This window comes from Meles meles, chromosome 10 (assembly GCF_922984935.1).
Source record: "Meles meles chromosome 10, mMelMel3.1 paternal haplotype, whole genome shotgun sequence".
NCBI classification, from domain to species: Eukaryota; Metazoa; Chordata; class Mammalia; order Carnivora; family Mustelidae; genus Meles; species Meles meles.
The window spans coordinates 43,497,253-43,523,630 of NC_060075.1; the positions used below are offsets into that span (position 1 = coordinate 43,497,253).

At 40.7% G+C, this 26,378-nt stretch overlaps 1 protein-coding gene, 1 long non-coding RNA gene and 1 pseudogene across 6 annotated transcripts in view; 1 reads left to right on the forward strand and 2 right to left on the reverse strand.

Annotated features, from left to right (window-relative positions):
* Window positions 1-5,643, reverse strand: part of NPSR1 (neuropeptide S receptor 1) — a 152,375-nt gene extending 146,732 nt beyond the window's left edge. For both annotated transcript variants that reach the window (XM_046021276.1, XM_046021275.1), the window contains exon 1: window positions 5,347-5,643. In XM_046021276.1, the coding sequence (XP_045877232.1) occupies window positions 5,347-5,502 (156 nt within the window). In that variant the 5' untranslated portion in view covers window positions 5,503-5,643. The remainder of the gene's footprint in view (window positions 1-5,346) is intronic.
* Window positions 5,644-13,282: 7,639 nt separating this feature from the next.
* The window catches only part of LOC123951980, a 204,483-nt gene continuing 191,387 nt past the window's right edge, over window positions 13,283-26,378 (forward strand). For 3 of the 4 annotated variants that reach the window (XR_006820545.1, XR_006820543.1, XR_006820546.1), the window contains exon 1: window positions 13,283-13,397. This is a non-coding gene — a long non-coding RNA (uncharacterized LOC123951980). The remainder of the gene's footprint in view (window positions 13,398-26,378) is intronic. The other variant, XR_006820544.1, reaches the window with a different exon arrangement.
* On the reverse strand, window positions 17,764-17,863 carry LOC123952399 (annotated as a pseudogene).

The following is a 26,378-nucleotide window of genomic DNA, read 5'->3' on the forward strand; positions in this document are numbered from 1 at the left end:
AATGCAGTGTGGTCCTGACCTGGGCCAGATGGGGATCCAGACAAGGGTCTGGAACAAGGATAACCACTTCTGCAGTCCAGACAACACTTCTAGCTGACACCAACTTGCCCAGCTCTCTCTCCAAGTTGGACCCCCTCCCTTACCCCCATCACACACATGTGAATGCACTAGAGACACCATCCCTAGAGCTTCGATACCTTCCTTGAGTCAGAAAATGGGAAAACCCTTCACAGGCTGAAATACTAATTCTGAGTTCACTTGGAATTAACTAAGATTATGTTTCCTGCCCTGAGATATATTACTAATGCAAAGAGAAATTTAGTTGAGCAAGTTTCCCTTTCTCAAAAACCAGAGTACATAGCTCGAGAATTGACCGATGTCCCTGTAGAGCCAACCAGTAACATCTGTGCCTTTCTCAATGACACAAAGTAAAATTGAACATGATAGAACTTACCCAGTGAGGGAATGGAAAGTGGAGTGCTAGGCCTGCACAGCAGGAACAGGTAGTAAATAACATACCTTTAATAATTATTTAACCGAGCAAAACTAGTAGTCATTTCCTTATGAACAACCATATATTCAACTGCATGAATGTACTGAAAATGAACATACTTAGTGAAACTACACAGAAGGCATAAATAAAGGCATGATGTGAATGCTAGGTCCTTTTTTTTTTTTAAAGATTTTATTTATTTATTTGACAGAGAGAGATCACAAGTAGATAGAGAGGCAGGCAGAGAGAGAGAGGGGGAAGCAGGCTCCCCGCTGAGCAGAGAGCCCGATGTGGGACTCGATCCCAGGACCCCGAGATCATGACCTGAGCCGAAGAAAGAGGCTTAACCCACTGAGCCACCCAGGCGCCCCGCTAGGTCCTTTTTGTAATGGGCAGGAGATAACATGAGGAGGTCAGGGCCTCAGGGCTCCTGGATTCCGGGAAGGGCATCATTGACATTATCCTGGGGTCCAAGACAGGAAGGAGACAAACAGGCCCATAAAAAGTGGGATGGGACAAGAGGGGAGGTCAGAAAAGTGGGCAAGGAGGAACTGAAATGACAGTCGCTGGAGGTGAAAATATTGGTACTCAGTAAGTAGATCAAGTTGTTAGAAATGAGTTGTCAACCGAAATATACTGAAAACAAGCAGTCTACATAAGTTTTTTCGTTGAGCTCTTGCTAAAGCCTCCCGTGAGATAAGTGGTACAGAAATCGAACTAGAATTTGCTTTTGTTATATTAAAGGATGAAAGGTGTGTTAAGAAAATTAACAGACAGTAGGCAGGAGATTGCACTAACAAAGGGAAAAAGCTGTGTCCTAACACCCTCAAGCACTTAGAAGCAACCATTTACATATAAACAATAGTTAGACTAATCGCATATCATTTGTAGCTTCCCACTGAAGGAGATTCAATAAAAGATCATCATTAGGTAATATTTAGCAATCTTGGTTCAAGTTTCTTCCCTCACCTGAGAGTAATAAAAATTAGTTCATTTGCATTATTTTGTAATTTCACCAATTTACTAATTCAGACAGGTTTTTCTCCTAGTTACTTTGAATTAATTTTCTCATCATTAAGAATTAGAGATACAGGAAACACTGCTAGTACATTCATGGGCAAATGAAAGGCTAAAATTAAGTTTCACCCTTGTCTTCCACTTGAACGGGTTTGTAGTCACATCCTCTATTCACTTCCTGATTAGCCAGGTCCCATCCTCCTTGGGAATTTCTGGTAGAATTTGGTGCTGGGGCTAGGAACTGAGGAAGTGAACTGGACCGGAAATTGAAATTGGAAACTATGAAGGAAACCAGGGCTTGAGCTGGGAACCTTGAACCCAGAACCACATAGGTTTGATCACGTGAAACTCACAATAGAGGAAGGGGGTGGTGAACTCACTGCTGACTTTCCTGTCTATATCCAAGGACATACTTAGATAGCAGAGTAGGTCAGAGCAGTGGGAAGTGGGGACAAGAAATTGGGGGTGGAAATGGGAGGAGGAAAAGGTGCTAAGCCTGTCGAAGAGAAAGTTAACCAGATCCAGACAGGGATGTCTTGTCTCCTGCCAAGACAGCTTTGGGGTTCAGAGGAGAGCTCAAGTGCTATGTAGGAAACACCATCAGAAGCCCAGGCATGCAGACTGCACAAGACCACTGACACTAGTAAGGCTACAACATGGTGGGTACGGATTCCCAGGGCTAAATCAGGTACTAGGTACTAGTCTACGGCACCGCAACTAATTCTATACCCCACCCACTAGACCCATAACTTACCTTTGTCGCATTGGCTTAGAAATGGGATAAGGATGATTTGAATGTTCATGCTGAGAAGGACCTTGCTTGGCAAGTACAGTGGGTGGAGAGACAGGCAGGGGCTACCCTGTGGAGTCATGGTTAACAAGAGCCCCACCTCTGTACTGAGAAAGCAAGATTTCTGCGAAAACATGGGCAGTTGATAGCAACAGAGCACCACACTTCATTAATGTAGTAAATGCTTATTGAGTATGCCCAGCATGGTGCTGGTTTCTGGAGCGAATAGGAAACAAAAATCACTCGAGGAGCTTAATGGCTATTATACATCTCCCGGACACATATTGAAATAGCAGTTGAAGACAGCTGGATTAAGTGGCAAGAAGGCAGGTACACTCAAAGGACAGGTGAGTCAAGGGGGCTTCATGAAGAAGCAATTCAAGAGAAGACTTCAGAGGAGGGTGGAATTTAGACCAACGCAGATGCAGGTGCAAGGCAATTCCAGATGGAAAGATGCAGCATTGTGTGTAAGAAGGAAATGCGACACGTCACAGAAGTCATTTTGAAAGCTTCCTAGCACCAAGAAAGCCCACAGCAAATGAGACGTTAGGCTATTGTTCTTGCTATTAGTTCTGCTACTTTTACTGCTGATACCATTTTTATCTTTATGATATTTTTACTGCTTTTGGTAAAGAACGGGGATTAAAAGGACACGTTTGGGACATAGTAAAGAGCAGTTTGGACTTTCTTCTTGAGTGGTATGTGCAATAAAAGGCTCACTATAAACAAGGGGTTTGTATCAGAATTGTTTCTGGATCCACAGTATAACAGAACTGCCCTTTTCCAAGAGCATCATGGGAAAAAATTACCCTGAAACTTTTTTCCTTTTTAAAGATTTTATTTATTTACTTGACACAGAGAGAGAGATTGCAAGTAGGCAGAGAGGCAGACAGGGGAGGGGGGAAGCAGGCTCCCTACTGAATAGGGAGCCCGATGCAGGGCTCGATCCCAGGCCCCTGAGATCATGACCTGAGCTGAAGGCAGAGGCTTTAACCCACTGAGCCACCCAGGCATCCTCTACCCTGAAACTTTTAAGCTTAGTGTCCACAAACAGCACAGACCGCCTAGTAACTACATATCAGTATGTTTTAGTAATGATTGTGTGGGCCAATAAATGAAATAGAACATCCCAAGCTCCTGGACAAAAAATCCCTCTCTCTTCTCGTCCAATGGTCCAGTTGTTTGAGGGCAACATGAACAGGAATGAGATTTAAAAAAAAATGATGTGATTCCCTTTAGTGCCTAGAGATGATGATGCTAGGACAGCATGTAAACACTAGTAGAGAACCAGCCAGGATCTGTTTTTCTGAACACTCAAAATACCCCTTAGGAGCTGTATTCAAAAAAGGGCAAATCAGATTTCAGCAGAGAATGATTATTGCCTGAGTCTCAGAACAGCTGCCTTACTGCTGATCAGTATCCCTTTGCAATGGCCATTCTCTCTTCGTTCTGGTTGCTATCCGGTTTTGTCACTATCAAAGACACTGCAGAGGTAGGGTCCCTGAGAAGGAATGGTGTGTTTCCTGGGTGCACAAAGCCTGCTTCTCCAAGACAGACTCTCTGGATCTGTGAGCTGATTCCACAGAAAAGATGTACTCAGTCAAAGGTAAATGGCAACAAACTCTGATTTCAGTGTCGGTTTTCTGTCACGGAGCTGGGCAGCGGGGCTGTGTGTGTGCATGCGTCAGGAGGCGGCTCTGAGGGGCTGGGTCCCGTAAAGCCAGCCTAAGTGACTTGTTTGGGCTTTGCTCTGCTATTTTGTCTCTTGGCTTTTGTGGAAGGCTAGGCTGCCTCCCAGGATTGCTCGCCACTGAAAGTTTCATTTTGAGTGTTTGCAAAGAAGCAAAGCTCCAGGAGAGAGATAGATGTTATAGTAATTCTACTTTGTGGAGTAAAAACCAAATCATTTCAAGAACACCCAGAGGATCAAACAAACAAACAAACACGGCTAGAATTTTTCTTGAAATATTTTCCTTTCTGGTATAAAAGACCAGTTTGAGACCTAGGAATTATTGCCATGACTTCACTCACCTCCAGGCAGCATGTGAAATATCCTGACATGTCTGCATTCTGATGCAAGAGGCAGAGAACGTTTTCCAGATGCCTGACTTGTTTCTGACTATACAGTCTTATAGAAGAGGAAACAGTATTAGCCTAATAAGGATCATTTCTCAGTGTGGCCCCTGAATGCTTTGAAGGTGAGATTCACCAAAGTGAATAGAATTACTTATCTGTGAATTACTTATCTGTTCCAGGAGACAACTTGTTGCAAACTATGGCACCACAAACTATAGTCACAGAATCTATTATTCCCTGATGTTCAAAGCCAGGATCAAAAAACAAGTGTGTGGGGCGCCTGGGTGGCTCAGTGGGTTAAAGCCTCTGCCTTCGGCTCAGGTCATGATCTCAGGGTCCTGGGATCAAGCCCCGCATCGGGCTCTCTGCTCAAGTGGGGAGCCTGCTTCCTCCTCCTCTCTCTCTGCCTGCCTCTCTGCCTACTTGTGATCTCTGTCTGTCAAATAAATAAATAAAAATCTTTAAAAAAATAAGTGTGGATTTCCTTCCTTACTGCTATGTTTCTCCTTGCACCAGGCACTGTCCTGGGGGATGGGGGCTCTCCACACTTCTGATGTTCCTAGCAAAACACTCACAGCAATAATCCTTACAAGAAACAGACATTTCAAGCACTACTATAGAATTAATTCGAAGTGCTTGTACCTAAGGAAATGGGGGGGGTCATCCACTCTACAGTCTCTTGGTTAACATAAATGCTACTCAAGATTCACACATTTTCAGCAGCAGAACAAAAAGACCAGTATTCATAAGAAACTACAGTTTAGGTCCTTGCGCACTATGAAAAACTCTTTGATTTAGCTAATCAGGTTTTTTGTTGTTTTTTTTTTTTCCTTTTTCTTTTCCTCTTTTAGTTAAAGAAAAACAAACTACACCCATTCCGGTATTGGCAATGATAGTTTAACTGGGTCTCTTAAATTCCACTTGTCTCATTATTGAAAATCCTTTTCAGAGTGGAAAGCAGGGAACGTACCTTAAAGGAATAGTAGAAGGAGCCCCACTCCTCGGCTTCCACCACTTCCGTGAAAGTTACTGTTTCAGTGCAGAGAACTGAGGACACATCTAGGGTCTGCGTGGTCCCGCTGGAGTCACTGGAGTCAGGGCTGCTCTCTGTGAGGTTGGCTGGCATGGCTCAGGTGAACTTGAGCCTGCCTGTCCTGGCGCCAGCAGCCCAAGAAGTGTCCAGCTGCCCTCTGAGCGCCGGACAACAGCTACAGCTCTGCACCTGCTCTGCCTCCCAAGGCTTCTGGCGGAAGTTCAGCTGAGCAGAGGCACGGAGCTCTCCCGGAGCCCACCTCCCTGAGGAGCTCTGCCTGAAGCCTGTGAGGATCCACGTGCTGCTCTCTCCAGTAGCCGGCACAGCCTCCTCGCCCCACGGTCCGGCTCAGGGCGGGGACCTCACCGCAGAGCAGGTGGGAGGCCCCCCACCTCCCGCCCCCACAGCGATCCACGTGGCTCCCGAGACAGGCCTTCCTGCCTACCTATGCTTTCCCTAACTTCCAGAATGGACCTCCCTTCTGCTCCAGCTTCAACAATACAGGAACTTGGACTCAACAGCCTACTGATTAATTCAGATCATGTTGGCTTTTCCGATATCAAATCATAATTGTGCATTTGCTCGGGCTGAGCTTGCTTTCTTACAATACTTACAATACTCACCTGACCATTTGCTCAGTAGTCTGTGCATTATTTCAGTAAACAACGGGAAAGAACCTATTTGTATTTCATACCATGGTTTACTCTATGTGTTCCCAGGGCGCTTCTCAGAAAAGCCTGGGGTCTGTGTTTGTCTGTAAGCTATGACCCCTGGTGAGGGGACTGGGACTGGGGGCAGGTAAATACTTTGATCCCTTTGATGTTCTTTCATTTGACATCCAAGCAATTCAGTGAGGTAGGCAGCCATTGTATCTTTATGTTCTCATTATACCCTAGCAAAGACTGGCTTTCAGAGCTGAAATGACTGGCCCAAGGTCCCACAACCAGTGATGGAAATGAGGTAATAACTCATCTCTTCAGAAATTCCTAGACAGCGGTGCCTGGACACTAACATATACTGATTTCATATGTCAAATGCCAGTTGAGGCATGCAGTTAACACAGCAAGGGTAGACAGCCAGGTGTAAAACAACAGAACTAAGCTGCTTGTATTGCAACCAAGCATAACTATCTGATTCTTTACATGGAAAATGCTCCAGACGTGGGCAGCCATTGGTCCGTGACACCTGGTAGAAGGAGTAGCAGGTTAGTGATGATCATAAAAAAAAACAAACAAACAAACAAACAAAAAAACATAGCTGAGATGGAAGTAAGTGGGAAAGCTTTAGCATTATCTGCCCAGCCCAGAAGCACATAGAATGCTATAGAGGGAAGGTATTAAGTCTACACTGAAGGGGCAGCAAATTCCCTTAGTCTGACCTTTTGAACTCAGCAAGGTCATAAAATCTTCTGCCTAACTGTCAATCTTACCTTTTAGAAACTAACTAATGAGCTGCTGAAACAGAAGAAGAAACATTTGAGGAAGATGCCTGCATGCGAGACTCAGAAAGTACCAGAAAGGGTGCCTGGGTAGCTCAGTGGATTAACTGTCTGCCTTCGGCTCAAATCATGATCCCAGAGTCCTGGGATCGAGACACACGTGGGGTTCCCTGCTCTGCAGGGAGTCTGCTTCTCTCTCTCTCTGCCTGCCTCTCTGCCTACTTGTGATCTTTCTCTGTCAAATAAATAAATAAAATCTTTTTAAAAAAAGGTGCCAGAAAGTGCCTCCACCTCATTACAATGTTAAAATACTCCTTGGAATATTTATCCCACGCCCTAAAAAAAAGAGCCTGCTTTTTTTTTGTTTGTTTGTTTGTTTTGTTCAGGGAGACACGATTTTAGAAATTATTCTCCATGATTTCCTTGTTTGTACAAATAAAGTTGAGTTTGTGAGACAATGCCTCCTGGTGTTATTTCTGTCTTTGGTATGTCAAGGAGCAGATCCACTTTGATCCAGTAACAAGGGGCAGCAAATAGGAGGGAGCTGGCCAGAAAATTGGATAAGTCATGGATTGCAAGGGGAAAGAGTCAAAACAGGACAACAGATAGCAAAATGAGCAAAGGAAATTCTGACTGGCAGATAAACATGAAAAGATGCCCAACCATGTTAAAAATTAAGGAACAAGATGGGATTGGGAGGGAGACAAACTATAAATGACTCTTAATCTCACAGAACAAACTGGGGGTTGCTGGGGGGAGGTGGGATTGGGAGAGGGGGAGCGGGCTATGGACATTGGGGAGGGGAGGCAAACCATAAGAGACTATGGACTCTGAAAAACAACCTGAGGGTTTTGAAGGGTCAGGGGTGGGAGGTTGGGGCAACCTGAGGGTTTTGAAGGGTCAGAGGTGGGAGGTTGGGGGAACAGGTGGTGGGTAATGGGGAGGGCACGTTTTGCATGGAGCACTGGGTGTTGTGCAAAAAGAATGAATACTGTTACGCTGAAAAAATAAATAAAATGGGAAAAAAAAGAAAAAAAATAAAAATTAAGGAAAATCAACTTAAAACAATACGACAAAAATTTATCTATTGGCATAGGCAAAAGTAGGGTCTGGCTACCCCGAGTATTGACAAGGATGGGAAGAAATGGGTGTATTTTTTTCACTTCTGTGGGAGTTAGCTGACACAGTCACACTGAAGAGCAATTTGGCAGTATCCAGTAAAGTTAAAATTACATAGCCTATGATGCATCATTCCATTTCTTAATGCTGGTAATTTTCTATCTCTAACTGGGTTACTTATGTGTATTTAATTTAGGGAAGTTCATTTCACTGCACACATAAAATGTATGTACTTTTTCATAAGTATGTTTTACCTCAATAAAAAATTTTAAAAATCTGTGAGAAATTTCTGGGAAAGAGCAGAAGCTGGTTAAGTCATAATGTGGTGAAGGTGGAAAGAGAGAAAAGAGTAGATTCCATAATGGATAGGGAATAGGTGGAAAGAACTTTCTGGTTGTGTTTTTTTCTTTCCACTCATGGTGCAGATGGGTCATTTTTTTGACCTGTGGCTGCCCAAGAGAAACATTTATGTGTGTGTGTACAGGAGACACTGGAAAGGATGGCTTTGCAATATTGTTTAGAAATGAATCAGAAGCAACCTAAAATTCAGAGTGACAAAATCAGTGAGACACTCCAAACCGGAAACTATCTACAGGCTCATCACTAGTAGACCAGGTAAATAAATTTCCATGCAGTCACATGATGAAATACTATACATCAGTGAGAATGAATAATTTGTAGCAAATATAGCACATTATAGATGAAACTCACAAACATAATATTAAACAAAATAATACTTTTTTCATTTATAGTAAGTATAACCATATATATGTGTGTGTTTGTATATACATACATTTATATGTAATGGAATAATACTACATCATAGTTGAAAGGAATATTGTAGACAAGATGACAAGCTAATAAGTACGATATGATGGCTAGTTTTATGTGTCATCTTGACTGGGGAGTGAGATTCGTAGATATTCGGCCAAACATTATTCTCAGTGTGTCTGTGAAGGTGTTTCTGGATGAGATTAACTTTTGAATCTGTAGGCTGAGTAAGGCTTATTGTCCCCCTTAATGTGGGTGATCTTCATCCAATCATTTGAATCATTGAACAAAAGGCTGATTCTCTCATAAATAAGAGAGAACTCCTGTCTGACTGCTTTGAGTTGGAACACTGGTCTTCAAAGGTCTTTGTGCTTGAACTAAACTATTAGGTCTTCTTGAACCTCAAGCCTGCTGGATTTTAGGCTAAAAGTACACATCCCTGGTTCTCTAGTATGCTGACTACAGATCTTGGGACTTCTCTTACGGTTTCTAGGTTCTCACCTGAATTCATCCCAAGAGATCCCACAAAAATGAGAGAGGCATTGATGGAGCACAGGATCTAGCATGAAACCATGAGACACCTGTTAAAAAGGCTTAAGTGATAAAGATGGGAAATACCTTTTGTTGGTAAGGATGGGTAAGATGAAGAGCTATCATACACTACTATGACAATGTAACCTGGTACAAGCACTTTGGAAGACTTCTTGGCAGCATTATCTAAAGCTGATCATATGCATATTCTATGACCTAGCAGTTTTCCTACTAAGAAAATACCCAACACAAATGAGTACTTACGTTAATCAAAAAATGTAAAGATGAATAGAGCAGCTTCTTTGTAATTGTCCCTAACTTGAAACTACTTAAGTGCGCATCAAGAGAAATGTGGACAAATAAATTGTGGTGTATTCATACCATGGAAAACATATACCAATGAGAATGAGTGATCTGCCACTATAGGTAACAAAATGCATAAATCTCACAGTTGTTATTTTGAGTTATAGGGAAGTCAGACACAAATGAATACATACTGTTTGATTTCATTTACATAAATTAAAAGTTAAGAAGCCTTTGCTGAGTAGTGACTGGAATAGGCTAGGAGGGAGCCCTTGGACTGCTGGTAATATTCTGTTTCTTGGTCAGGGTGACAATTACATGAGGGTATTCCAATTATGAAGAAACTGTGAGCTCAATACACTTACCATCTCTGTACTTTTTTGGGAGAAATTTCTGGATGTGAATCAGAGACTGGTTGGGTCTCAATATGATGAAGGCTAAAGGTGGGAGGGGAAATCTAGACAAGGCAAGGGCCAGGTGCCATGGACAGGGATAGGCTGAGAGGATGCTTTCTAGTTGTGCTTTTTTTCCCTGCACACATTGCCCAAGTGGATTATTGCTTGGTTCATGGTTACAACAGAGAAAAAAAATGGCAGCAGCAATTCTAGAGTCTGATCTGGGCTGATAGGAGTAGGTCACAATACATGAAGATGGGTAGTCTAGTCTCTGAGTCTTTCTTCTTGCCCATCTGTGTTAGGCTGAGATCAAGGTGCTGGCCAGGATTGGGGTTTCATCAGAGCCTCAGCTGGAGTAGCATGCACTTGTAAGCTCTCTCATGCTGTTGGCAGAATTCATCTCTTTGTAACTGTAAAACCCATGGCACTTGTTCCTTCAAAGCCAGTAAAAGGAAGAGAGATTCTAGCAATATGGGTTCAACAGTCTTATGTAATCACATATATGTAATTGCATACATCCCATTCCCCTTGCCTCATTCCACTCAAGAGAAGGGGATTACGGAAAGACATAAATTCCAGATGTCAAGGATCATGGTGGCTACTTTAAAGTCTATCCTTCATACTACCCTATGGGTTAAATGTTTACAAGTGTGGGAGGTAGCTTTTGAGAAAGAAGAAGGTAGAGAAGAGCTGAAGGTGTACCAACTGGAAAAATGGATATAAAAATATATTGTTGGAAAAAAACACTAAAAAGATGTTTCGAATTGCAAAAAAGGAGGAAAAGTCGATAGAATTCAGGTAAGAAACTCTCAGAAGGCATTACAAGTGATATAAGAAAAAGAAGGAGAGAAATATAGTTAAGGAATGTGAGCAAAAGAAATACATGTGTGAGCATTTAAATAATGAGTCTCAGAGAGAGACATTAAAAATAAATGGAAGGGATTAGATAACAAAGTTTACAGAACATTTTCATTTACAATTCTTTGGAATTCTTTAAATTTAGGAATTTAATACTCTTAGGAATATATTTAGCAAAAGATGTGAAATACTTTTTTTTAAAGGTTTTATTTACTTGACAGATACAGAGGGAGAGATCACAAGCAGGCAGAGAGAGATGGGGAAGCAGGTTCTCCGATGAGCAGAGAGCCCGATGTGGGGCTCGATCCCAGGACCCTGAGATCATGACCTGAGCTGAAGGCAGAGATTTAACCCACTGAGCCACCCAAGTGCCCCAAAAGATGTGAAATATTTCTATAAGATATTGCTGAGAGGAATGAATGAAGACACTGACAAACGGAGAGCTATACCACTTCAGGGATTGGAAGACTCAGTGTGGTTAGGATGTCAATTTTCCCCAAATTGATCTATAGATTCAATGAAATTCCAGTCACAATCAAATCAAGTTTTTTTTTGTTTTTATTTTTTTGTGGTTTGTTGGTTTGTTTGTTTTTTTAGTAGAAGTGGACAAACTAATACAAAAATGTGGGAAAGTAATGAAACTAGGCTATCCAAAGTACTCTTAAAATTGAAGAATGTTGGAGGTCAAGAATTTACATAAGGCTACAGAAATCAAGACAATGTAGTAATGACATAAAGAATGACAAATAGGGGCACCTGGATGGCTCAGTCGATTGGGTCCAACTGTGGATTTTAACTCAGATCATGATCTTAGGGTTGTGAGATCAAGCCCCATGTGAGGCTCCAGGCTCAGCCCAGAGCCTGCTTGAGTTTCTCTCCCTCTGCCTTCCCCCTCTGCTCCTTCTCTCTCTTTCAAATAAATAAAATCTAAAACAACAACAACAACAACAGACTGATGAGTTGCTCAAGACAAAACATTTTATATGTGCAGAAATAGACTCCCATTTGTAAGGGTACCTGATTTTTGACAGAGGAGTCAAAAAATCTAACGAGTAAAAAAGTATTTTCAGTAAATGGTGCCAAAATACTGGATATCCACATGGAAAAGAAAATGAACCTGGGTCTTTATTTCACACCACACCTCCAAATTAATTTGGGGTGAATCAAGAACTTCTATAAGCTCTTAGAAGAAAACATAGGAAATATTTTCACAGGTGAAAATATCAGTACTGGGGCGCCTGGCTGGCTCAGTTGGTTAAACAGCTGCCTTCAGCTCGGGTCATGATCCCAGGGTCCTGGGATCCAGCTCCATGTCGGGCTCCCTGCTCGGCGGGGCTGCTTCTCCCTCTCCCTCTGCCAGCCACTCCCCTCCCCTCTCTCACTATCAAATAAATAAAATCTTAGGGAAAAAAAAAAGAAAATATCAATACTTTAGCTTTATTAATTAGCTGTTAGCCCATAACAACAACAATCACAAACCCAGCAAGTAATTGTGGTGCAGTCGAGAAACTGTGCCTTGGCGATCTAGTAGTGCTGGGGGGCTGATTCCATCCTCTTTGGGGAGCTCTAGCGTCTGTTCTGTATATCATTAGAGGCAGCCTAGTAATCCCCATCTTGCCACCTGCCTAATACAAACCTTAGTAAATCTTTTACTAACACTGCAAAGAGTGAGCCTCAAATCTCTGTGTTCCCTGTAGAAACTGGGAGCCCTCTCAAAGAAAGCCCTATATCGTACACATTCAGTGCTCACCAGGGTAGATGCTCATAGTCCTGGCTATACATTGGAATAACCTAGGAATCTTTATAAAATACAATGCAAGGAGGCCAAGGTCCTAATTAGATTGTTCTAGGGTTGCAGCCTGGGCATTGGGATTGTTAAAAGCTCCCCAGATGATTCGAATGTGCCTCCAGGGAAGAGAAACACTGCTTTAGGAGGAGGGCAATCTCCGGGGCCCAACTGCCAGTGGAGAGTTTTTGCTGCATGCCTCTGGCATTCATTTTGGGGCTGCTGTCTGAGTTAGCTCGCCCTGCCAGGTCTTCAGCCCCGAAGGCTGCTTCTGGTGCTCCTGGGACCCACCGTGAGCTTGTCCTCATTTCTGGGCTCTGCTTTCTCATGACCAAGTTTGAGCTTCTGGGCACCCGTACCTCCAGAGAGGGAGAGAAGCTTCCCTCACCTTTCTCTGTGGACCTCCAGAGAGTTTTGTTTTCTCTTTCCAAGTACCGAGAAGTCATAGAGTTAACCTCCCTTTCAGAGACACTCAGACACGCAGTTTGGATCCCATTTCCAAGACTTGCTTTCCTTAAAAAGTACACAATGAGAGTCTGAAAGAAGAATTTCCAGGTAAGAAAATGGGTCATAAAACTCCGACTCCACCCCTTGGATGTTCCTGGCCTGTGAGGGGTGGTTCAGTAATTCATTCCGCCTGCCTGACCTTCGGGCGGTGAGTGGGGTTTAGTTCCTGTTCCTGAGAACGCTCCAGATCCCGGAGTGAGGTGTCTCAGTAAAATGGGACCAAGGCTTGGAGATATGAAAAGAGAAATTTGCACAAACTGCTAAGAAACTACTTTATAAGGTATTTACTCATCTTGCTCCTGGGGCACAGTTGGTGGGGCTTTAAAAAAGGAGTGGTGTCTGGGAGAGTCTCACTTTTTATTTTCTGGTCCTCCTGTCTATGTGCCCAGTTCTCCTCTCCAACCCCCCTAACCCCCCCCCCATACCTGCCTCCTGTCCTGGTGTATCAGTCGAGCATTCAGTTTTGAGGATGGGGTGAGCAGAATGTTGGAGAGGGTTTGGAAGGAAGATGCTCAAGGTTCCGTGAATTCCTGCCACCTTCCTGCTTCATACATTTATCATGGGAACCCTGGCTACAATATTTACAACCTTGAACAAATACATTGTTTTTCTATAATGTTTAAAGTAGAGCGTTCATCAACTTTGGAATAAAAAAACTATAGACAAAATATTTAAAGTTAGTTCTTGTATACGTACTTTTGATGGTTAATGGGGTCCATCTCAGTGGGGATGCCATTCCCCCCCTCATTGCAGTTTGGAAGTCCGAAGGCTTCTCTTTAGTTCTATGTAAAGGAGACAGAGTTCGGAGCTCCCAGGTACTTCCTGACCTTCCCAGAACTCATTCATCATTTGAATTCTCACGTATTGACCGTAACCACTGCAGTCAGAGTGATCCGGATCCAAAACTGGCTCTGCAACTTCCTTTCTATGAGTACAGGGACACCCTAAAGCTTCTCTTTTTCCCTCTGTTAACAGGGATGACAGTCATGCCTGAATGGGTGGAGAATTAAATGAGATAATACTGATCCCATTAATGCTAATTATCTTCCTTCTTTCCTTCTTCATTATGACTCTTTTATGTGTGTAAATTTTCCTGGGCTCTTTGTTTAGTCTCCATATTCCTAAAGGGCAGAAGCTGCCCCTTTTCTTTTTTGTATCCTATGACCACACTGAACCTTACCTGACCCTGTGGGAAAACAGGAATTAACCAATTACTGTGAGTAACCATTGTTTCCCATTTGGCTCGGATCAGACTCATGGCTGCCCCCTTGTGGGTCACGGTCAGCTGTAACAAGGCCAGGCACAGAACCTCCAATTCCCTTTCTTTGCCTCATAAACGTTAGCTAAACTACTGTCCCCCCACTGATCAACTGGGAATAAAATGCTCGTTAAACCAACTTTAGTCAGGATTCTGTCCTTTCCCAGGCTGAACTTCAGCCCCTCTGAGCCCGATTACAACCTCTCCTTATAAGCCCCCCTTCACCAGAATAGCCGGTCCCTCAAGAAAGCATTTTCCCTTCTGCTATCAGACCATAATATTCCATTCACCCCTCTTCTCCATGCCTGCCTCTTTCCAGCCTCATAAACCTCGTTGAGTCCTAACCCTTTGGATGATTGCACATCTTCTGGTGGGAACAGTCTCCCTGTGATAATGGTCCTCTTATCCCTGTTGCAGTGGAGTCCTTCTCCTCTGGAACAATTCTTTCAAATTAAGTCTTTTCTTACCAGAGTCCAAACTGTTCAAAAATTCATGCTGCATTGAATTGAAGGGGCAATTGTTAAACGAAGTATACATTATATCAGGTGCTCTGGGGAAGTTCATGGTTTGGTTGGAGGGACGAGAGAATAGAACCCTCTGGGCTGAATCACAGAAAGAGTAAAATAATATAAAATCTGTGGGTGACCCAGGCAGAGTGCGATTAATCTCCAAGTGAGTAGTAAAGAGAATTAAATTCCAAGTTCAGAGGAAAATCCTAGTTCTGAGGTTTAAGTTTGGCTTTTAGTGTTTTTTATTACTTTGGATGAAGCATACAACTTTTCTTTATCCACCAGCATGGAAAATGGTGACTAAGTGTGGGTTTAGGACAAAAGAAATTAACTTCCTCCAGCAGGATTTTGATCCTCGCATACCAGAAGGTGCCACTGCCTGCAGAGACTAAATTTCTCAAGGTTGAGGTGATAATAGACAGGCCACATCCCACGCCCTGTGACTTCTCTCGCAAAGGAATGAGCTGACAGTCTAAACTTGCTGTCGATAAAATGTTCCACACAGTATCGAAGTGAGATACATCGCTGCATGCCTGGCTGTTTATTTTCTACGTGCCTCTTTTAGAATCTGTGTGAATGTGGATTGGTTAGATGAGTTTTAATCATGTAGGAGATTGGAAAGGATAGAGAAAAGGGAGAATTCCACCAGATCTCTGTGCTGGGAGTTTGACATATGTCACAACATTTAATTCCCAGAATGTTACTTTCAAGTGGGTGCACGTTTCCCCATTTTAAATGTGCAGAGAGCTCCCGGTAAAGGAGAGCTTTTCAAGTAGAGACACGGAATTGGAACCAATCATTGACTCCCTACACTGGTTAATCTTCCGTAGTCCCTTTTGTTCTGGCTTGCATTCTGAGGGGGTAGTAAGGTCTCTGAATCATTACTATGAAATAATAGTATCCTCTGAGGGGAAATTGCTTTGAAAGCAGAGAGAAATCCTTGGGATCCTAGAGAAAAGATAAATGCAGTATTACATCTGGTAATTGCTTGCTCTAATAGGTGCAAGAGGTTACACATATTATAATGACTACGAGATATTATCCCTAAAGAAAAGGAATGCAGTTCTACTTTAAAGAGGACACCAGAGGAAACGGGATTTAGCAGCCCCAACTTGAAGGGTTGTATTTTTCTAATTATAACTACAAAACTTTCCTACTCTAAATACTAACCTGAAATGCAAATATACAAATTATATGAACTGCTAAGGTATTCCTCAGTTCCCCAGTGAGATCATACTATGCATTCTGCTTACAGTTCTGCTTTTCAATTTCACACATTTTGGGCTTTTGTATCAATAAATATAATGGCTATTTCCCTGTAATGCCAATACGTGATGTTCCCATGATTTTCTGCGTTCCTTCTCATAATAACTGAGTTTTCAGTTGTGTCTGATTTTTCAGAAACTGCACTGAGCAGTCATCTTTGAGTACTTTTCTTCTGATTTTCCCCAAAAGATTTTCTTGTGGTATTTTTGCTACTGCTTCTTTGATCTATTTCTTTTTCTGTCTTAATTTTGCTGTTCTTTATCTGAACCCTTGGATTAAATGCTTTGCATTTATTCTCATTCTTTCATGTTTAAAGCAATGACTTTTCCTTTGAATATGCTTTTAGCTATGTTGTATGGATTCTGAGGCATATTATCCTTATTTTCATATATATTGAATAATATATATCATCTATATTGAATATATTCATATATTCTTTATTTCTTACGATACATGGAATATGCACTCTGATTTCTGTTTGGACCAAAATTATTGTGAGTAACTTCCAAATGTTGGTATTTCTGTTCAATCTAATGTGCTTTCACATTTTTATTTATTTGTTGAATTATAATTTGAAGATAAAATCTATATTTTGAAATATTTAAATATTTTCATATAATCAATTTTTGAAAAACAAGTCCATGAAATTCTATTTATAAGACACTTAAATATAGATACGCACGAACATATTCATATGCCTATGTGTCAAGGCACCCTCTTTAATTCTACTATATTCTTTAGAACTTTCGTTTTCTTACCTAATGGTTCTATTTGAGTTTTCAAAGATTCGGAGATGCTTGCTTATGTTTCTCATTCTAATTGAAATTCTGTAAGTTTCTCTTTGTAGTTCCTACAGCATTTCCTTCATTCATTTTGATGTATTATTGTTACAGAAAAATTTATGACACATACTCATGTTGGATTATATCATTCAACAAAGGGATTCTCTGTCACATTTAATTTTTTTTTGCACATTGGATTTTGGTTTTATACTGAGTTTATGATCTTGTATCAGTGAAGAATTGCTTTTGGGTACAGGAAACAGGGATCTGAAGACTAGTTGAAAACAGGATAGACTTTTGTTTGTTTGGTTTGGTTTCCCTCTCAAGTAATAATCAAGAGGTTCCATGATGTCATCGGTGACCCAGGCTCATTGTACATTCCTGCTTTAGCATCCTTGATGAATTGCTTCTATCCTTAAGGTCAACATCTGGTTGTAAGATGGACACTCCAGGGGCGCCTGGGTGGCTCAGTGGGTTAAGCCACTGCCTTCGGCTCAGGTCGTGATCTCAGGGTCCTGGGATCGAGCCCCATGTCAGGTCTCCACTCAGAGGGGAGCCTGCTTCTCCCTCTCTCTCTGCCTGCCTCCCTGTCTACTTGTGATCTCTCTCTCTCTCTCTGTCAAATAAATAAGTAAAGCCTTTAAAAAAAAAAAAAAAAGATGGACACTCCAGTTTTATCATGTTGGCATCCTAGCCAGTGGAAGGGAGCAAGTGGGGAAAGCAAAAGGGTGCTCAGCACTTTTAAAAGAAGCTTCCCTAGAAAACTCCCCCAGTGTCTTTCACTCCTGTTTCTTTGATTCTCTGGCTTCTCCTGTTTGCAAGGGAAACTGGGAATACTGCCATGCCCTGTAAAATGAGGGTTCTTGCACAAGGGGCCATGCTAATGTTCTCTGTATTGTTCCAATTTTAGGATATGTGCCATAGCGAGCACAAAATGAGGGTTCTTTAAGTCAGTCCGTTAAGCATGGAGATTTAGTTGGCAGATATCAGTCCCTGACACATTGGCCTTTTTTCTATTCCATTAATATCCTTTGCCTATCTTCTCTTGTCCTTTTTTCCTTGTGTTTTTTAGTCTTTGGCTTTAAGTCTGTCTCTAAATAAGTTTATTTATAAGTTTTTTTTTTAATATTTTATTGACAGAGAGAGAGGTCACAAGCAGGCAGAGAGGCAGGCAGAGAGAGGGGGAGAAACAGGCTCCCCACCGAGCAGAGAGCCCGACGCGGGACTCGATCCCAGGACTCTGGGATCATGACCTGAGCTGAAGGCAGAGGCTTTAACCTGCTGAGCCACCCAGGCGTCCCTCTTTCCTTTAATGAGAGAGTAGTTTAACCATTTGTATTATTGTTAAACATTTTATGTTTGGTCTCTTAATACACTTTCTGATTCTTACCTCTATTTTCCATTCTTTTCTATTGTTTTCAGTATTTTCTTTAGTTTTTATGTTATCTTTTCTTTTTTTAATAATCTTTTTAATGTTTTCTTTAGTCATTTTTTTCTATAATGTGAAAGACATACAAGTTTTTTCTCCTGCTAACATATACCTTTTGTATCTTCAAATAATTTAATTAAAGCTTTGTTAATTTATCAACACTGGAAATGAGACATCATTGATTCAGTTCTCTCTGTGAAAAATAGGAAACGGATGCACATACATTCTCTTTCACTTTCCTCTACCCATTTCTTCATAAAATTGTAACTGATATGCACTGGAATTTTTGATGCAGTAGAGAAGTTAAATATGGTGATAGTTTTTCAAGAAATAGAATATGAGCATTTTGTCCAGACACAATATTTTCTGGATCAATTTATACATAATTTGATTTTTAAAATGGATTTGTTGCCCACTGTCAGTCCTTCTCTACCTTACTTTTGTATCTGTGAAGTCTGCATTTTGATTTATCCTACCATTAGCTGAAGAATGTCTTTAAGTAATTGCTTGGGTATTTGCTGCCCAACCCTTTATATATTTTTAAGAGCAGCTTTTTATTGTTTTCCTACATTAATTACAACTTGTTGTATATAAATTGTTTTATGCCATCAAATGTTGTGGAGAATAAGTCTAGGACATTATTTACTTATTAATTAGATAATTGTTGCTTTTTAAATGATTGCTTCTACTGCATGCTACATGTAGACTTGTTCATTTATCTTTGAAATGCAGGATTTGGGGGCACCTGGGTGGCTCAGTGGGTTAAAGCCTCTGCCTTCAGCTCAGGTCATGATCCCAAGGGTCCTGGGATGGAGCCCTGCGGCGGGCTCTCTGCTCAGCAGGGAGCCTGCTTCCCCCGCTCTCTCTGCCTGCCTCTCTGCCTACTTGTGACCTCTGTCTGTCAAATAAATAAATAAAATCTTAAAAAAAAAAGAAATGCCGGATTTCTTGGAATGACCACTTTTCACTAATTTTGACTTGATATGATAAACACTTTAGCTCTACATAGTTGTTATAATAAAATGGTTAAGAAGAAAGACTTTGGAGACTTATATGACTATAAGTTTTTGTTCTGCAGCTTACCAGCTATAGTCTTAGGCTCAAAGTAAGGTCTTCATGTAATTTGCTGTCCACATTTCTGACGCGTTGCCTAAGTAATTTATATTCGTTTATTGATGTAGCACTGGAGTGAATCAGCATTGTCCTAGGCAAGCTGGGAATATGCAGTCATCTTCTAAGGATCATCTATAAAATGGGCATAATTATAGTGCATGCTTCTTAGGGTTGTGATATCAAACAAGATGCTGTGTGTGAGGTCCTCAGTGAGGCTGCAGGGACATTGTTATCTAGCATCTTGTTAGTGATGGTGCCATTTATATATAAAATACTCCTCTGCTAAGAGAAAATGTAGATAATAGCCTTTAACTTTGTTTTATGCTATTCTCTCCTACACCCCTCAGAACACTATTATCTTTTCTTTGGTCCTTGTTTTATGTCATCCACATCTATCATCTATTATCTGATCACATTAATCTCTTTCTCTTTTTCTTCTGATCATCATTAAACTACTTTTGGATCTTCACTATTTTTTAGTCTTTCTAATAGCATTTACAATAATGTAATGGCATTGTTAATTCTTTGAATTATTTCTTCAGTACTACCACCTTCCTTTTAATTTAAGCCTCTCTTTTTATACTATCATTTCATTTTTTTTAATGTCCAGTTAGGCTCAGATTCTCTATCTGTAAAAGGGGATATAGCATCAACTTTATAGGATTATTTAATGATAAAACGATGTAAAGCACTTAGAATAGCATTTGGCATATAGTAATAAACAATATATTTAATTAATATTATTTTTATAGAGCTCATGCACTGTTGAAAAAAAATTACTGCAGTTTTTTTTCTCCTATTTCCTTAAAGTCATTTTTTCAGAGTACTAATCTTTATTTTTGCCTGTTTATTTTTTTCAGAACTTTATTTTTATCTATTTATTTTGAGAGAGAGAGAGAGAGTGAATGGGGGTGAGGAAGGGAAGAGGGAGAGAGAGAGAATCTTAAGCAGGCTCAAGGCCTAGTGCCAAGCCTGATGCCGGGCTCAATCTCATGACCCTGAGACCATGACCTGAACCAAAATCTAGAGTCCAGTGCTAAATTAACTAAGACACCCAGATGCCCCATTTTTCCAGAACTTTAAAACTAAATCCACATTGTGTTTTTCTAAACAGTTTTATTGTTTACCATAAAATTCACCTATTTGAAGTATATAATTAAATTGACTCTTGGTAATTTATAGAGTTGTGGAAACATCACCATAATCTCCATTATTGTAGCTTTGTAATAAGTGTTGAAGTTAGGTGGTGTTAGTCCTCCAACTTGTTCTCTTTCAATACTATGTTGGCTATTCTGAATCATTTACCTTTCCATATAAACTTTAGAATTGGTTTGTCAATATCCGCAAAATGACTTCCTGGCTTTTGATTGGGATTGTATTGAATCTATAGATCAAGATGGGAAGAATGGACATCGTGACAATATTGAGTTCTTATCCATAAAAATGGAACATGTCTTCATTTATTTAGTGCTTCTTTGATTTAATTCATCAGAGTTTTGTAGTTTTCTTCAAATATTATATATTTTGCAGCTTTTATTAGATTTATATAAGCAACAATGAGGGGACTATGTAAATGGTATATTTTAATTTCAAATTTCACTTGACATTGCTGGTTGGTGTTATCTATTAATTCTAAAGGAATTGTCTATTTTACCAATATGGCAGTGAGGGGGCAGAAATATGGACAGTCATCTCTGGAGCTTATCTTTCTGCACATGTTCTCATATTTTTAACTATTTTATCTGATACCAAGTTATGAGAGTATCCTAATAAAAGGATGATCCTTAAAGATACAGACATCTCTTTTAATTCAGGATGAATCACCCTCATTTGTGAGAATCTGAGTTAGAGACAGTGGTTTTCAAGTTTGGATAGACTTTGAACCCTCTGGGGAGCCCTATGTATAACCTATGCCTGTGATCTACCTCCAGACCTTGTTATAATAGTCTGGGGTACAGCAATGAGGATTTTTAAAAGTTTTCCAGATGATTCTAATGTGTAGTCAAAGTTGAGAAACACTGAGTTAAAAACAAACAAACAAACAGTTGTTCCTGCGGGTGTTCTGTATGTTGAGGATAGGTAACTGCACTCCTACACAGTTAGCTGGCAAATAAATTGGTGCTTGTCTCTCCTGTGGTATGAGGGCATGGGCACACAACCTCAGGTTGTTGAGTCTGTGTGGGTATGGGTGCTCACTCTACTCAGAGGGAGAAGACACTGCAATTAAGCCATTGTCTTCTTAGGAACTCTCTGAGACAGGCTGAAAAAGGGTACTTGTTTTCCTTCAACTAAGCCTCTCAACATTTTCCTACATGTAGTGGGTAGATGGACAGGAAGTAATGCCATTTTATCTACATTGGCCCCCTTTTCTCTACTTACTTTCTATAGTAGTCTTGGTGGTTCTCATGTGTTTCATTCATTCATGTGTTTCAGAGTACCTGGAGAGCTAACAAAGAATAGAGCGGGGATGCCTGGGTGGTTGAGTTGGTTGAACATCCGACTCTTGATCTGGGCTCAGGTCATGATCCTGGGCTCCCCTGCTGCAGACTCCACGCTTGGTGGGAAGTCTGCTTCTCTCCTTCTGTCTCTCCCACTGCCCCTCCTCTCCTGTGCTCCCTCTCTAAAATGAATAAATAAATATTAAAAAAAAAAAGGAACAGAAGGACTCAGGTACATTAAGTAGGAAAAGCCTTGGGTCTCTATTTTACAAGTTTTTCAGATGATACTGATGCAAATCAAAGTTCAAGAGTCACTGCCCTGAGGCATTTTCTTGGGAACTTTAATTAGTCACAGTCTCAGGGAGGAGATTTGAGTGCTGTTTTTTGATGCACATTCTGCTGTGATTACATTTAGTAGAAATTTCTTGATTTGCTATCATTCTACTTTACTTGATTTTTGTCTGGAAGGCATTAGACATATAAACACTAAGCAAAATCAAAGGCATAATAATACAGGACAGCACTTCCTGCATACCTGAGACTTAATTCATGTAGTTTGTTCTTGCCGAAGAGTCTGGAGATGCTATGATTACATACTGTTGTGTAAAAAACCACTGCCTTCAGATTCACTGCCTATGCTGTGAATGAGGAATTTGGATAGGATGTAGCACGAATGGTTTGTTACTACTTGGTGATATCTGAGGTCTCCATAGGAGGTCTTGAAAACTTTGGGTAACGTAAATGGCATCAGGTCGTAATATTTTAGAGACCTTTACTCTCACATATTTGGCACTTGAGCTGGGGTGACTCTAATGCTAATCTCAGTGGGGAATGGTGACCAGAGTACCTACACATAGTCTGTCCATATGGTTTGGGCTTCCTCAAAGCACAGCAACCCCAGGATAATTGAACATCTTACATGGCTCAGGGATCCAAACGTGAGTATTCCTGTAAGTAAGGTACAACTAGGTGGCCTTCTGTGACCCAACCTTCAAAATCGCATAGCGTCATCTCTACCATACCGTCCTCTCCAAGTTAAAACAACTGTAAACCCAGTTAGATTCAGAGATGAGCATAGACCCTATCTCTATACAAAATGCTTTCTGCTTTAAAACCCCCACAAGAGGGAAAGCAGTTTGTCATGGGTAACCTGCCTGGCTAAACTTCTGTGCAGAATTCTCTTAATTATTTGACAAATAACCCATCTTACTGTAAATAACACTGAAGTCTCGTGTGCGTGATTCAATTCCAACTTCTATAGTCTTATCAGCATTCGTGGGTCAGTTTTTATTTTTAAATGTTATCATGGACTCAAGGCTTACTTACACATTAATCTTATTCTAGTGGACCATAATTATTATTTTTCTGGTCATCTTTTTGCTGTTTGAATGCTCTGTTGTATAAACATCTCATGTCTACTACTTATTTGCCACTATACTATCTCCAGAATGTCTGAATAGATCACCATCTCCAACCACAAAATGTCCCACATCCATCTTATTTTCCCATCCCCAGATCTAGCACCCATACCCTATAGGGAAACTGTCATTCCCTTTAGGGAGAAAGTATAAAGATTGGATGCAAGGTCTAATTCTGGGTGGAATGATGCCAGGTGTATCTGAATAGTTTCAGTTTCAGAGTAAATGTTTTTCAAAGTCTTCAGTTCATGTCAACGATTTCAATTTTTACTTTTTATCTTTATCAAATATAAGAGTTTCTTAGTCCACTATTTTCTCTTATCTGAACTGCCAGCTTTTCTTCCTTTCTCTTTTCTCACATATGGTGAATTTATACCAGAATCAAAACATTATACTCTACATTATCACACTAAACTCTGTTTTAAATTATAATGCTGAAAGAGTCCTAGAAATACTGATGTTAAGGTACATTTGGTGAAAACAAAATTAATAAACCCAATCTCTTCTCACCTAAGTAAGAGAAGATTCATTGCTCTAGGCTTACTTCATGCTGTTACTCAAGTATCTTGTATATGTCAGCAGAAAAGGAGGTTCTCTCATTCCTGAAACCACCTAGACTTCCCCAAGAACACCATTTTCCGCCTGACATTTGATCTGTAGAATGTATCCAAGAGAGAAAAAAGAGATATTAACACTCTGAAGGGAGAGTGATAAGGGGATGTATAATCCCTGATCTCAGCAACTCCAACCAGCTACAAAGTTTCTGTGCTACTAGTGAACCAGTACTCAAAATTTCCCTTGGCAACACATTCACTGGGTCATATGAGTAGATCAGACTGCTGCCCCAATTCTTAACAATCAAGGTGGTGAAGTCAGCTATTGGCTGGATGTGGGAAATCTGAGGAAGTCTTAGATGGCTGTCATAACCCTGGTTAGTGTAACAGCAGAGAGGGGAGGTAATAGTGAGTTAGGATTATGTCTCATCCAAGGGATAAGGAGTCTAGGATAACAATAGATTCTTACTCTTTATGTGCTGTGACACTTCTGATTATTTGTTTGGCTGAAAACCAAAGCTATTGTCCTATTTTCAAAGACAAGGCAAATGACAGGTAAGAAATCAATGCCCATGTATGTTTGATTAGGGTAAGAGTGGTACAAAAGCATTTGAAATAGTCCTTAAGTATTCCTTACTGCCTCCAAGCTCATTGCTGTGTCTCTTCAGTAGTCTTTTCTACCTCATTTTCAAACTACATCCCCAGAACTCAGACTTATACCCTATACTTTCGTGTTTACTCCTGCTTGGTTTCATTCCTCCAAATTCCCATTCATTTCCTGACCTTGCCCTATCTCTATCTTGGCTTTGGATCCTGAATTAGGTTTTGTGAATCTGCCTGCGCATCCTTTTTCTTGCAATGTTCTCTGGACCAGGATGGATAATGAATTCACAGTGGAGCAGAAGCTGGGGCAACAGCCTGGAGGATTTAAGTTGTCCTTTTCCTTTACTCCCTATCTGGCTGCTAATACGTGCTACAGTGGTTCAGGCCTCTTCCTGAAAGCAGCAGCTTTCAGCCACTGGCACAGACTCAGGGCCCCAGAGATGGTGTGGAAAAAGCACCCGATGAAGGGGAAGAATCAAGGAAGATGGGTCCCACCTAGGTTGTCCCCAACTTGAGGTGGGGCCCATACAAATATGACAAGGAGAATGTGGGATATGATAGGGGTTCAGGAAGTAATCTTTATACTTTTTATCTTACCTACTGCAGAAATGGAGGGCCCATAGTGAAACCTAATAACACATTTCTTTTACCTTTTTGGGACATTGATATGATAGCTTCTCAAACATATGTACACACGCACTTAAATATCAAAAGGGGATATATAATTTTAAGAAATATGGGCTTTAAATGAAAATGTTTAACTTGCTATAATTCCCAAAGAGTAACTCAGAGGCTATGGTTTTCTTTCCTCTTCATAGAAATGAAACCAGCCCTTAGAAGGAGCACCTAGGCTTTGCAGTATGTGGCTCAAAGTGCAATGACACAATCCGTTCTTTTCATCCACTTTCCTTGTAAGACTGAAACAATTACATGTGTATTTCAAGGGAATTTTTCTGAGGATTCCAAAAACTTCTTCCCAGATGCCCACTGCCTTTTATTTTTACTACTTTTTTTCTTTGTTGAGAATTGAATAAGCCCCATTAAAAAAATAAGATAATAGCCCAAGGGACATGGGTAAAAATTTGTTATATCTTATTTGCTTAAATGTATATACATTTTCTGGAAGTAAGGAATGTGGCTTTAGCTCTTTAGCCTTCCACGTCACCTCTATCAGAGTCTCCCCAACTCAGGCCCTCGATTAGTATTCATAGACTATGTCATGTGGTCCTCTTCACCTCCTCTACCTACCTGCTATTTACACCTGTTCAGTAGGCGAGATCACCTGTGCCCCCTCTTCAATGCTTTTTGAAACTATTTCTTTTAATTTCCATCATCACAATGCTTGTTCAGGCCACTATCATCTCTTGAAACAGTCTGATATAGCATCCTTGCTCCTCAGTCTTGGTTTTGAGTTTCATGTCCTTCATCTTAGCCCCGTAGCATCTGTCTTATCTCCGCCATCATATTACAGAGACTATATTGTCCTCTTTTCTATTCCTTGGGCTTGATGATGAGATTGGCCCGCTTTTGGCATAGAGTGAGCATCAGTTGCATGAGTACTGATGAAGCCATCTCTAGCTGTTCAAGTGTAGATCACAGCTGGTTACCTGAGGGTTTCAGGTCTAGTGGTCCTGTCTTTATTTACAGAGGCCAATGGGTACAGCCAAAGCCACAATTAATTCAGTTGACTTAAAGACAAAGTCACCATGGTTATTAAACCTTAACATACATGCATTGTGCTTAAACTCAGAAATGGTAAAATTTATAGCATGAAAGAACAGACGAAGGGAGAAAAATGGGTGTTTGTTGTATTTCTTGCATAGGTCAGCCGATCTCTTTTTATCTTCAGAAAATTGTGTTACAGTAGACATCAGCCTTCCAATTGGACAAA